We start from the raw sequence: 15,133 nt of genomic DNA, 5'->3' as shown, positions 1-15,133 counted from the left end.
TGTCAAATAAAAAAAAATAATGTCAAAAAAATAAAATCAGGCTTCACTACACATCTTAATGCAATTTTTCATTCAATTTGATTTTTATTATTTGTCTAATTAAATTATTCAATTTTCCACATGTGCAGCATGCCCATCGCCACTAGCCCACCTCATCACTATCAGCTTTGTTAAAAAAAAAAAACTAAACACAAAAATCAGGCTTCACTACACATCTTAATGCAATTTGTCATGCAATAACATTTTTGCAATTTGATTTTTATTATTTGTCTAATTTAATGATTCCATTTTCCACGTGGGCAGCATGCCAATTGCCGCTAGCCCACCTCATCATGGAGGTCAGCTGTGTTAAAAAAATCAACAAAATCAGGCTTTGCTACACATCTTAAAAATAAATTAATGCATGAAATTTTTTATTATTATTTAATTCAATTATTCAATTTTGCATATGGGCATGATGACCCGTCCCGAGCACACCACTTCAATGTCAAATTAAAGAAAAAAATAAAATAAAATCAGGCTTCACTACACATCTTTAAAATAATTAATTGCATGAAACTTGGCCAAAATTAGATTTTTATTATTTGTCTAATTCAATGATCTAATTTGCTACATGGACATGATACTGCCATTGTGCTTGTAAAAACAACAAAACAATCAGGCTTCGCTACACATTCTTACAAAAGTTTTAAATAACTTTAATAGCTGCTCATTCACTATAATTATACATTGTCCTACCTATAAAATGCCACTAGGTGACAGCATTCTAGTAACTGCGCGGGTAAAAAGCAGCCTGTGTGGTTTCAGCAAGAGACTCTAGCAATGCGCTTGACTGTGGAAATGACTTATTGACGTTACACACCCCAGGAGAGATGCTATCATTCCACCAATCAGCCTCAGCACCTTCCTGTAATCAAGAGTCCTTATGGGCCATTAGCTCAGCCGGCGATGTTTAAACAAAATGAATCTTTTTCTCCCGTGTGAGCCATCATCCTACCACAGTCTCATCGTGTCTCTGCCCTCCCCTCTGACGTTACCCCTCGCTGGAATAGTCAATGATAAGATCCTCCTCGTGCTCCGGCTAATGATGACAGAAGGTAACACGAGTGACCTGGATGTGCCGCTTCCTGTACGATAATACATCAGCAGTACAGAATGAACAATGTAACGCTGTCAGGATTCATGAACTGCAGTAAATCTGTGACAAGTACGTAATAAGTATCGCTCAACACGAGTAGTAAGTCATTTGTGTCTTTGGTTATAGGTAGTATTCTGTAATATAACAATTATCTATGATCTATTATTAGTATTAACCCTTAGATGCACGAGTGACTGGACCCTACACTCTTCCATAAGTGGGTCAAAAGTGACCCGTTTTTATGCCAATTTTGCCATTTTGGTTAGGAATAATCACTAGTATGATATTTAGTATTATATTTAGGAGTTGATAAGTTGATAAGAATCAAAGGTTCCTATTGGATTCCATAGAAAATGCATCCAGGTCATTTTTGACCCACTTATGCAAAGTTGGGGTAGTAACACAAACACAAAAAAATCTTAAAATGTATAAAAGGTAAGTTAAAAATGTGAATGGAATGATATTAAATATGTGTTTTTTGAGGAATACCTGGAATATGAAATTATAAAAAAATTTCATTAGGTTGGGGTAGTAACATAAAAACAAAAAAATCTTAAAATGTATAAAAAGTGAGTTAAAAATGTGAATGGCATGATATCAAAAACATGTTTTTTGAGGAATACCTGGAATATGAAATAATCAAAAATTTTAATTACAAAGATAATTCAAGAAAACGACCTGACCGGGTCAATTTTGACCCACTTATGGAAGGTTGGGGTAGTAACGGCAAAAAAAAAAAATTCTTAAAATGTATAAAAGGTAAATTAAAAATGTGAATGGCATGATATCAAAAACATGTTTTTTGAGGAATACCTGGAAATTGAAATGATAAAAAAATTTCATTACAAAGATATTTTAAGAAAACAACCTGACCGGGTCATTTTGGACCCACTTATGCATCTAAGCAATTTACCTGGGGGCCACTGGAGCTAGGGTCTGGGCAAGGCTGGGCCGCATCAGGTTTTCAAAAAAACCCCCAAAAAAACCAAAAAAAAACGCATTTATTAAAAACAGAAAATTATACAAACTTTTTCAGTGCTTTGGTTCCAATTTTCTGCAATAAAAGCTCTGATAAAACATTCCACTGTTCTCAAATATCTTAATTTTTATTTTTCTGCACAAAATAAGATGAAAAATAAATAAACAAATCAAGAATAAAGAAAATCAATCAGTAATAAATAAATATAATAATAATAATAAAACGGCAAATAATAAAAACTTAAGAAACCACATATAATTGGTGGGTAGACAAATTATTTTTTTCAGATTAAAATGAACAAAGCATTATTAGAGCCCTGTAGACATGACAAAACACGACTATAGTCACATTTATACTCTTTTTATTTACAACATATTGCGCAACTGCAGGGTCTTGAGACACATGCTAACTCGCAAACTGGAGAGCTAGCGACCTAAACGGTAGCCTTCAAGTTATTTCCTTTAAACTTAAATAGCCAAAAACTTACCACTTCCACACGGATAGGGAGAATAACTATTAACAGTTATTTAACCTTTAACATGAACATGAATCAAACGTAATAATTTTTTCTGGGTACATGATACCATACAGCATCCATATCAAACTTGCGCGGGCCGCACTAACATTAAACTTTCATATCAAGGCGGGGGCCTCAAACTAGTGTCCTGCGGGCCACATTTGGCCCGCGGGCCGCGTGTTTGAGACCCCTGATCTAAGGGGTTAAGGCATCTGTGAGTAAACTTTTGAGTGTCCTGGTTTTCGGTAATAAAAATCCGGTCACCCTACATTCAAGCCATCCTCTTGAGGAGCAGTGGGCAGCCACCCGCGGAACGGATCCAGGTCGTAGATCAGCATCTTTGTCAGTCAAGTGATGGCGTCAAAATGGGAGGGTTGCAAAATGGAATTCGAACAAATCATGCAATTGATTGGAAAATCCTTTACGGTGCTCTTAATTTGCACGACCAATCATGTGATTTCCGACGTTCATCGCATGTTTTGGTTATGCTTGTTATCCATTTGCTCGTCCTCCAACGTAATGAGACGCACCATTCGGTTATTGCTCAACCCGCATTGGCCAGTCGGCGTAAATAATGTGGAAAAAGTCAAGTGGGGGTTGTGAGCATGGGAGAGTGGCCGAGCGGTGATTGTACATGTGGAGTCAGTGGGTGTGATGAGAGTGGAGGTTGCAATGGCGCTAAACGCTAAACACCTCCACGGGAAGTAGAAGATCAAATATAGCGCTCCGACGTCATCTCCACTGCGTTCATTAATTGCATCTGTGACATTTGTGCAAGAAATGCCAGCTCGGAGGATATGGTGGGGGGACAAAAACAAGACAACAGCGCACCGTGGTCCGTTACCATGGCGATCTATTCAGCCGCTTTTCAAGAGGCAGCGTCGCTTCCTCTCTTGCTGCCGGCCTCGAACTGGATTACATAATCTGCCCGCCGATGTTGTTTTTTTCTCACTTTCAAATGTATGCATGAGAACCCCCCCTCCCCTTTTTTTTCTACCTCCTCTTTTCCCTCCATCCTTCCTTCCTCTACATGGGGAGCTGTGCTGGACACTGTTGCCATGACAACACAGACAGGGGATAACTGTACAGCATTGAAGGCTGCCTCCCAGCCACAGAATTCTTCTTTTCAAACATTTTGATGTCGGATTGTTGTTTGTTTGTTCGGAGCAATAATGGCTCAGGGTTGACGGTTTGATTCTCACTCGTTAGTTTCCAAATAACCCACAGCAGCTGTGACTGTGTTTGACTGACAAGTGAGTGATCAATTGGTTCACTTCATTGAGAAGCACCTTGGGTACCTTCAAAGTTCAGTCTCATTTCAGGAAGTGACACAAATGCTTCTCGAGGTAGATGGTCGACTTGGTTCAGTTTATTATAATATCAAAATAGCAGTCATGCCAAAAATGTTGTGTTGCTGCTGGATGTTCATCGTCTCAGAGTGATACTGTAAGTTTTTTTTTTCCCCAAAAGAGGAAGGTTTAAGACAACAATGGATGAAGAAAGCGCAGAGAACAAGAGACAGATGGAAGCCCACCTGGAGTTCTGTTCTTTGCGGTGATCATTTCACTGATGACTTCTTTGAAGTAACACTGAGTGTAGCAGAAAGAGGCGAGGCTCGTCATGCTTTTGCGAATATACCGTTTGCTTTCAAAAATAGAACCAAGTAGAACATTACGACGTGCTGAATCATGTCAAAGATCCTTTAATGTTTCCTCCAGATTTTGGATTACAGTCTGAATAAGAGAGGCTGAAAACGATTCAAACAAGCTAGAAGTATCTCACTATTGTGGGATTTTTCCAGACAAGATAACTTTGTAAAAAAAAAAAAAATTAAATTCTGTCAGTCCAGACTCAAACAAGCATGTATAAGCCCACTATTTCTTAAATAACAAAAAAGGCTTTGCTACATATCTTAAAAAAAGTTATATTGTCTAACCACAATATAATATATTTTTAATGTACTGCAATCCAAGCCTTCTACACCCACCACTTGACGGAGGACCGTTTTGGTAAAGCATTAGGCTTCGCTACACATCTTAAAACGACACCTGGACCTATCCGTCAATGAGCTACACAGATGGGAGTTGTCGGTTCGATCATTTTCTAGATATGCTAGTGTTGCTAATGTTATGTTGTATGTGATATTTTTTTTACAGCAAACAAGAAATCAATAGCAATCTTTATTGAGTATTGATGAATTATTAGTGAAATTTACTGTTTACGCTGTACATTGTTGTTCATATTTGATGTAATTTATTTATTCTCCATATTATTATTATTATTTATTATTATATGGGAGCCAGGCAACAACATTTTGTTGGCAATTTTACTGCTGTTATTGTGCAACGACATTAAAGGAAGTCCATCCATCCATCCATCCATCATCCATCATCCATTATCCATCATCCATCATCCATCCATCCATCATCCATCCATCCATCCATCATCCATCATCCGTCATCCATCCATCCGGCCATCCATCCATCATCCATCCATCCATCCATCCATCATCCATCCATCCATCCAGCCATCCAGCCATCCAGCCATCCATCCATCCATCCATCCATCCATCCATCATCCATCCATCCATCCATCCATCCATCCATCCATCCATCATCCATCCATCCATCCATCCATCATCCATCCATCCATTCATCATCCATCCATCCATCCATCCATCATCCAGCCATCCATCCATCCATCATCCATCATCCATCATCCATCCATCCATCCATTCATCATCCATCCATCATCCATCCATCATCCATCCATCCATCCATCCATCCTTCCATCCATCCATCCATCCATCCATCCATCCATCCATCCATCCATCATCCATCCATCCATCCAGCCATCCAGCCATCCATCATCCATCATCCATCATCCATCATCCATCATCCATCCATCCATCATCCATCCATCCATCCATCCATCCATCCATCCATCATCCATCCATCCATCCATCCATCCATCCATCCATCCTTCCATCCATCCATCCATCCACCATCCATCCATCCATCCATCCATCCATCCATCCATCATCCATCCATCCATCCATCCATCCAGCCATCCATCCATCATTTATCATCCATCATCCATCATCCATCATCCATCCATCATTCATCCATCATCCATCCATCCATCCAGCCAGCCATCCATCCATCCATCCATCCATCCAGCCATCCAGCCATCCAGCCATCCATCCATCCATCATCCATCATCCATCATCCATCATCCATCCACCCATCCATCATTCATCATCCATCCATCATCCATCCATCCATCCATCCATCCATCCATCATCCATCCATCCATCATCCATCCATCCATCCAGCCATCCATCCAGCCATCCATCCATCCATCCATCCATCCATCCATCCATCCATCCATCCATCATCCATTATCCATCCATCCATCCATCATCCATCCATCCATCATCCATCCATCTATCCAGCCAGCCATTCATCCAGCCATCCATCCATCCATCATCCATCCATCCATCCATCCATCATCCATCATCCATCATCCATCATCCATCATCCATCATCCATCCATCCGTCCACCATCCATCCATCCATCCATCCATCCGTCCGTCCATCCATCCATCCATCATCCATCCATCCATCCACCATCCATCCATCCATCCATCCATCCATCCATCCATCCATCCATCCATCCATCCATCCATCCATCATCCATCCATCCATCCATCCATCCATCCATCCAGGCATCCAGCCATCCAGCCATCCATCCAGCCATCCATCTATCCATCCATCCATCCATCCATCCATCCATCCATCCATCATCCATCCATCCATCCATCCATCTATCATCCATCCACCATCCACCATCCATCCATCCATCCATCCATCCATCATCCATCCACCATCCACCATCCACCATCCATCCATCATCCATCCACCATCCATCCATCCATCCATCATCCATCCACCATCCACCATCCACCATCCATCCATCATCCATCCACCATCCATCCACCATCCATCCATCCATCCATCCATCCATCCATCCATCCATCCATCCATCATCCACCATCCATCCATCATCCATCCACCATCCATCCATCATCCATCCATCCATCTTGAGGGAGGTTTCCTGGTGTGCTCGCTAACGATGTAATTGGACGTCGGTAAACAACACCGCCGTCTAACAAACTATCCCAGCTGTTTGGGGCGTGCCCCAACGGGATGCCATCTGTACAAAAAGCCCAAGAAGTTCCTTTTACGTTCTATCTAGAACATACGTCCGTCATTTATCCTGGTCTAAAAGGGGTGACATGAAAGCTGGAATGAAGCACGTGAGACGTTAAGTGAAGGAAATAAAAGCGATAGAGCCGCCATCTGCCTTCACGTGTGGCGCTGCCAAGAGAGAGGCTGGCGGCGCGGAGGGACGGGGACCTCTTGTCCGGAAGAAGATGGATTTTCCGTGTCTGCTGAAGAGCGGCCAGATTAAATCTTTCATAACGTAGACGCGTCTGATCATTTATGTCGCCTATGCAGATTGACGCCCATTTCTCATTTTGAAGGGTAGTTTAGTTTAGGGGTTACAGGTAGGGGGGTGGGGTGGGGTCAGACTATAGAGTAATATAGAGAGGATCTTTGACTAGGGTTTTTTTCATTAGGCCTGTCTCTGATTATTTTTTTTACAGTCGGTCCTTAAACACAGCAGGGTCAGCCAAAAGGATCTGACATATTTGTAGGTTAAATAAAAGGCAAATAAAGTAAAGTAACAGAATTTTTTTTATTTTTTTCATTTTGTTGTTTCTATTGTGGAAACGTTTATCAAAACAAACAGTCCTGTAACTGCAACACAACGAGCGTTCCGTTTGCACTTTAATCTCGGTACCAGTTCCAAACTGGGTTACCAACTTGAGAGCTACTGGATTTGCATTAAAACCAAAATCAACCGGCCAACCTCACAACACCAGATCTGATTAAATTTTTAAACCACAATGGCATTATATGTAATTTTTTAAAATCAAAACATTGTTTCTTTACTTTATTTGCGTTTTATTTAACCTAAAAAATTTGTCTGATTATTTTGCCTGACCCTGTATAGAGGATCTTTGACTAGCAGTTTTATAGTAGGTCCTTCAAAACAGCATAGGAGGATCTTTGACTAGCATTTCTACAATAGATCCGTAAAAACATCTCTGTCATATATAGGATCTTTGACTGGCATTATTACGGTTGGTCCTTAAAAATCAGAAGTGCTCCTTTAACAAGCTTTTTTTTTAAGATCCTCAAAAACACCTGTTTTCCTGTCATATAGAGGATCTTTGGCTCGCATTTTTACTGTAGGTCCTTAAAAACAGCTGCGCTCCTGTCTTGTAGAGGATCTTTTTGGCGTACGTTTTTACAATAGACCATCCCGGAGCCTTCCCTGGGGAGGTGTTCCGGGCATCCCCAGCCGGTAGAAGGCCATGGGCAGACCTGGGACACGCTGGAGGGATTATGTCTCACAGCTGGCCTGGGAAAGCCTCGGAGCTGGAGAACGTGAATGAATGAATGGATCCTGTCATATAGAGGATCTTTGACTAGTGTTGTTAAAAAGAGCTGTACTCCTGTCATTTATCCCCCACTTTTGTATTGTTGTATTATTGTCGCATCGTCGAACAACATTTGAACCCCCCCACCGACACAAATGAGAAAGAGCCACTGAGCGCTAACAAGAGATCAGCCACTTTTTATTTAGAAAGAGTCCCAAAAATAAACAAGTTAGCACACATTCCATATACAAAATGTCAGTGAGAATAGCCTGAATTACGCCATGAAACTTCGAAGCAACTACAGTATATGTACCTATTGTCGGGATACAAAAGAACAACAGCCAGAGTAATAATACAGATTTTTACCCCCACCCCCCCTCTTCCCCTCATCCCGTTATACAGGAGCGCTCTTTACAGCTCATAAAGTGTCCTATAATGAGTGTTTGTCTGTAGTCGTGTCAGTGAAGGTCACACCGCCTTCAAAAGAAACCAAAAACATTTCAGTAGCGTTGACACTATCATGGAAAGGGGAGGGGGGCTATACTTTTTTTTTTTATTTCACCTTTTTCTAGAAAATATATGTATATATGTATATATCGTATATATATGTCTAACATTATTGTGAGTTTTATATATATTTTTTTTCCCAAATTCAAAACACCTCACGACTTGTACATTAAAATGTAAACGCGATGATGCGGCAGGAATGGAAAGAAAACGTCGTCGCATGCAAACTGGTGCTACTTCATTGTCAGGTGGATGCAAAAGTACATGGAAACGGAACAAAAGCAAAAGTAAAACAGGAAAAGGAAAAAAAAAAGGCTATTGTGTCATTGCCAGCAACTGTACATTTAGTTACAAAAAGTCATTTACATTCACTGAAAGGACAGTGATTGATTCCGTTATTAAGACTCGTACTCCACTGGCACTAGAATTTGTTTGGCACCCTTTCACGTATTTGGCGTTTGGTCACCACGGCGACAGCGTGGATGCCCTCCTTCTTTTCCACCATTTTGTTGTTTTGCATTCACAGCGTGTAAACAGGTTCACTTCTTTTCCTTGAAAACACAGCAAACCACCCTGGTCCTCGGCGGAAAAAATAAAAAATAAATAAAAAGATAAAAACGCAAGCCAAAAAACATCAGCAAACTTAGACCGTCAACGAGAAAACGTCATATCAACAGCAGAATGTTCCAAGAGTAAAATATACAGGAAATATGACACTATAGAAGCAGTTTTGTGTTTTTTTTTTCCTCTCTTCTTTTAACCCACCAGCATGTAAGCGAGATTCTTTTAAAAGCTATTTTGTGAAAATACATAAAAATAGTATTTTTTTTTTGTATTAAATAAACATTTTCTTAAAAAAAAAAGACTACTTCACATTTTAATGCGGATGTGCTTCCTGTTTGGGAGGTGACACACACACACACATACATAGTTCGGATGAGCCGAAGCAGCTGTCAATCAAGTCCCCGCAGACACACACACACAGCAAGAGAGGAAACATGATAACTTCCTGGATAGCAAGAATGACGTAGAGAATTAAAGTCTTTCCTTTTGGGGAAAAAATGGCAGAACAAAAGCCAGCGAAGGAGGAAAAAGGACGAGCAAGCCAAGAACGAAAAGGAGGCGACGGACTAAAAGCGCTCGTTTGAAACCATTTTAAGGCACTCAGAAGTTTCTCACGGATCAGGACAGATCTGTCAGGCTGACGTTGAGTCCCATGTCGGGTCTCACGTAAGGGACGGCGTGGACAGCTTTAGGAAACTCTGGCGTCATCACCCGACCGTTCTCCCCGGTGCTCCCGGTGACCGAAAGTCTCGCTTTGTTCCTCATGGCGTCCCCGAAGGTCATCTGCGGGACGGACGGGGCGGAGAAAGTTAGGGTAGTCTTTCCTCGCATCCGCAAGCGTGAAAGATAATATTTATATATGGATAAAAAAATGGATGATGACGATGCCGGATGGGAACTAAAGGTGACACGTCGGTGAGGAACGGCATGTCTGATGGTGGCGTCATGTAAGCGGCGTACGGGCAAGCATTACCGCTGGGATGTACGGTATGTTACTAGGACGGAGGCAGCAACAAGCATGGCCATCAACAGTCATACATGGACATGGGCCCAAAAACGCCACGGGAACTTAAATGGACACACAAGATGCCGAGGAGTGTCAAGGCCAACACTGGCGAGAAAAACCAAGCTACAACAGGAAGCAAAAACTCAAACAAAAAAACCTCAAACTCCCAAACATGAAATATAAGCCTCAAAATGTTACCAACTCCAGTAACTTTAAGGTGGAATATCACCGCGATAAAGCCAAAATTTTACAAGAAAAAAAATGGATGTATATTTTGACTTGTGCTGCTGGGAGCATCAAATCGTAATTGACAGGATACCACCTCTTAATAATCTACAAAAAATGTTGAAATCCCCACAAAAAATGCATTTTTTTCCAGCCTTATTCTCATTAATGTACAGTTTTTTCTTGCGACTGTAACTTTTCTCTGTGAAATTACGATGTCATTCTCATAACAGTTTTTCTCTCCGAAATGTACGACTTTATTCTCATAAATTAAAAAAAAATGTTTTTGAATGTACTTCTTTTTCTCGTAAAATTATGACTTTATTCTCGTCGTACCAAATTTACGACTTTATTGTCATAAATGTAAAAAAAAAATTGTTGTGAATGTTGTTGGGAATTTATTTCTCATAACATTCTGACTTCTTTTCTCATAAATTTATGACTTTTTTTTCTTGTAAATTCACAACTTTATTTTCATAGTTGTACATTTTTTTCTAACAAAATTACGACTTTGTCATAAATTTAAAAAAAAAATAGTTGGGAATGTTGTTGGGAATTTATTTCTCATAACATTCTGACTTCTTTTCTCATAAATTTATGACTTTTTTCTCGTAAATTTACGACTTTATTCTCGTAGTTGTACGTTTTTATCTACCAAATTTACAACTTTATTGTCATAAATTAAAAAAAAAATTGTTGGGAATGCTGTTGTTGGGAATTTATTTCTCGTAACATTCTGACTTCTTTTCTCATAAATGTATGACTTTTTTCTCGTAAATTTATGACTTTATTCTCATAGTTGTACGTTTTTATCTACCAAATTTACGACTTTATTGTCATAAATTTAAAAAAAAATTGTTGGGAATGCTGTTGTTGGGAATTTATTTCTCGTAACATTTTGACTTCTTTTCTCATAAATGTATGACTTTTTCTCGTAAATTTATGACTTTATTCTCATAGTTGTACGTTTTTATCTACCAAATTTACGACTTTATTGTCATGAATTTAAAAAAACATTGTTGGGAATGTTGTTGTTGGGAATTTATTTCACGTAACTTTCTGACTTTTTTTCTCATAAATTTATTACTTTTTTTCTTGTAAATTTATGACTTTTTTTCTCGTAGTTGTACGTTTTTTTCTATCAAATTTACGACATTATTGTCATAAATTAAAAAAATGTTTTTGTTGGGAATGTTGTTGTTGGGAATTTATTTCTCGTAACATTCTGACTTCTTTTCTCATAAATTTAAATCGTAATTTACGACTTTATTCTCATAGCTGTACGTTTTTTTCTAGCTAATTTACAACTTTATTGTCACAAATTAAAAAAATGTTTTTTCTGGGAATGTTGTTGTTGGGAATTTATTTCTCGCAACATTCTGACTTCTTTTCTCATAAATTTATGACTTTTTTCTTGTAAATTTACGACTTTATTCTCGTAGTTGTACGTTTTTATCTACCAAATTACAACTTTATTGTCATAAATTAAAAAAAAAACTGTTGGGAATGTTGTTGGGAATTTATTTCACGTAACATTCTGACTTTTTTTCTCATAAATGTATTACTTTTTTTCTTGTAAATTTACGACTTTATTTTCGTAGCTGTACGTTTTTTTCTAGCAAATTTACGACTTTATTGTCATGAATTAAAAAAATGTTTTACTTCTTTTGTCACTTTTTTCCTCGTAAATTTACCAGAAAAAGATTGTAAATTTACGAGAAAAAAAGTGAGAAAATAAGTAATTTTCTCGTAAATTTACGACTTTTTTCATGAATGCTTTACTTTATTTCTGTAGTATTACCACTTTATTCTCAAAAGTTAATTTTTTCTCTTGTAAATTTACAACTTTATTCTGTAAAATTCTGATTTTTTTAATACTCCATTTTAACTGAATTCTTATAGTGTTGTTCTTTTCCATACATTTTGACCTTATCCTTGGAATATGAAGAATTTGCCAGTGAGATGATGAAGTTTGCATGAAAAAACCTTAAAATTGGTCACACATTATGAAATTATTCCCGTATTTTAGTTTTTCTGTGTGGCGCTAACCCTCCTCGGCCCAAAGACGGTCGTTGATGATGCTGTAACAAAAGGGGTGTGGCTGGTATGTCTTTCTCTCAGTAAATCATAAACCATCAGTACATACGATCCGTTGGCCAACCTCGTCATTCACTAACACTGAAGGATGGAACGGATGGAGCCAAAAAAAGCGTGCAGTTTGGGGGAATTTATGAAAACCTTGTTCCCTACCCCCTAAATTTTTACACTTTCGATCCCATATACGTTGTAACCTTCCTTATAAGTTGCAAAATTCTGTGAATTCTGCGAGGAAGTTGGGTTAATATTCTGTGCATTCTTTGCCACCTTCATTCGTTTGGCCTCGGCTCGGGACTTGTAACAGAACTCGATCAAGGCCACCAGCATGGCCAAGCCGAGTCCTCCGACCAGAATGTAGAAGACCCCAGCCACGTTGCTCAGGCTGAGGGCGCTCGTCTTCTCCTGCGGGGTGCACACGACACAGACGTCAGAGGGGGGGTGGGGAGGGGGGAGGGACACGGGCGACAACCACCAGTGTTTTAAAAAAAAAAACAAAAAAACGACATGAATACGACAACATAAAAAAAAACACACATCCACAACAGAAATGCACAAAAATAACGCAACACTACATTTTCATCATTTACTGTTTTTTTTTAAACATTCAATAATAATAATAATAATAATAAAAAGACAAGAATAACAAGACAGAAATGTGATTGGTCACTTGGGGTAGCATTAAAGCGGAACAGTGGAACCCGTTTATGTGGACGACCCCTCGGGTATTTTTATTATTATTTTATTTATATATTTATTGATTATTTGATACGCTAAATATGACATACAAGTCATTTCATTACAAGAATAAAGTTTTCTTACATGCGCTAATCTTTGTAAATCAAAAAAACTGTTTTTTTTTAATGATTATTTATTTGACTTATTTTGCACTGAACAGGAAGTCAGTATGTGCATGTTTGCATGCTGGGTGATTAGACAGTAGTTAAGTGGTGGTTACCAATACTACAACCCACGTCAACATAAACGGACCCATTTTTCACAGGTTTCGAATTTCATGTGGAAAAAAGCCGTCGACTTAAGCGGCAACTTTTTATTAATCGAAGAAAGGCCAGTTGTCAACATAAGTGGGTTCCACTGTAGTAGTAGTAGTAGTACTATCGTGGGTTGAGGTTAGTACTGTAGCCAAAATGGAATGCAGCAGCAGTCTGTGGGCGGAGCCTCTGCTCTATGTGTCGTGGATCTACCTCGCTGGAATATTTTGGGAGAGGGGGCGGAGTTTCTGTGCAAGGACCATTTTACATGGGTTGCCCACGACAACGGGCCAAGCTTTTGACAAACTTGTAGACAGAGACACAAAAAAGGGGGGAGACAAATCGTTCCAAAAGCAACCGGGGACTGATGCAGATGGGCGGAAATAAGGGAGACGTCCATCTGTCATTATATGTCGATTATTAATCTATTTTTTATTCATCTATTTTTCAATACCAAGGTATGATCATCTAAACCGGATGTGCAAGCTTTTTCCAGCGAGGGCCACTTTGATATTTTGTTATGCATATTATCAGTATCATTTTCGCCCATTTTTTGCTGTTTTTTAGTTTTTTGCTTATATAATCATACATATTCCATAGTTTTAATCCCATTTTGGATTTTTCCTTAACCTAATTTTCCAAAATTTCCAACTTTACTTTGTTTTGTCTTTGCCTCGCAATATTACAAGCTGAAAAATTCACACATTTGCGTTATTATTTTTCCTTATAATATTACAAGTTTACTTTCATGTTCATGTTAAAATGCAACCTTTCTCTTAATATTTTGAATTTTGCATTCATATTTCAATTATTTTTCCTCATTGCAATACAAGCTTATTATTATAAAAGTGTTACATTTGTTCTTTTTAAAATACGACCTTTTTTCTTTTCATATTTTGACTTTTGTGTTCATATTTCAATTATTTTCCTCATAATATTACAAGTTTATTATCATAAAATTGCTACAATTGTTCTTGTTAAAATACAACCTTTTTTCTTTTCATATTTTGACTTTTGCATTCATATTTCAATTATTTTTCCTCATAATATTACAAGTTTATTATCATAAAATTTGCTACATTTGTTCTTGTTAAAATACAACCTTTTTCTTTTCATATTTTGACTTTTGCATTCATATTTCAATTATTTTTCCTCATAATATTACAAGTTTATTATCATAAAATTGCTACAATAGTTCTTGTTAAAATACGACCTTTTTTCTTTTCATATTTTGACTTTCACGTTCATATTTCAATTATTTTTCCTCATAATATTACAAGTTTATTATCATAAAATTTGCTACATTTGTTCTTGTTAAAATACAACCTTTTTCTTTTCATATTTTGACTTTTGCATTCATATTTCAATTATTTTTCCTCATAATATTACAAGTTTATTATCATAAAATTGCTACAATTGTTCTTGTTAAAATACAACCTTTTTTCTTTTCATATTTTGACTTTCACGTTCATATTTCAATTATTTTTCCTCATAATATTACAAGTTTATTATCATAAAATTGCTACAATTGTTCTTGTTAAAATACAACCTTTTTTCTTTTCATATTTTGACTTTCACGTTCATATTTCAATTATTTTTCCT

The 15,133-nt window shown here is 37.9% G+C and overlaps 1 protein-coding gene across 6 annotated transcripts in view; it reads right to left on the bottom strand.

The window, feature by feature from the left end:
* Positions 1–9,504: 9,504 nt before the first annotated feature.
* The window catches only part of gria2b (glutamate receptor, ionotropic, AMPA 2b), a 40,466-nt gene continuing 34,837 nt past the window's right edge, over positions 9,505–15,133 (bottom strand). For 2 of the 6 annotated variants that reach the window (XM_058065178.2, XM_058065179.2), the window contains exons 15-16: positions 12,810–12,944; positions 9,505–9,997 (exon numbers count right to left, since the gene is read on the bottom strand). In XM_058065178.2, the coding sequence (XP_057921161.1) occupies positions 9,833–9,997; positions 12,810–12,944 (300 nt within the window). In that variant the 3' untranslated portion in view covers positions 9,505–9,832. Of the gene's footprint in view, positions 9,998–12,695; positions 12,945–15,133 lie in introns of those variants that run through there. The other 4 variants (XM_058065183.2, XR_009126655.2, XM_058065180.2 and 1 more) reach the window with 4 other exon arrangements.

The sequence above is a fragment of the Doryrhamphus excisus genome, linkage group LG23 (assembly GCF_037039965.1).
Source record: "Doryrhamphus excisus strain RoL-2023G ecotype Guam linkage group LG23, RoL_Dexc_Guam_v1.1, whole genome shotgun sequence".
NCBI lineage: Eukaryota > Metazoa > Chordata > Actinopteri > Syngnathiformes > Syngnathidae > Doryrhamphus > Doryrhamphus excisus.
This window is presented reverse-complemented; position numbering and strand designations above follow the sequence as displayed.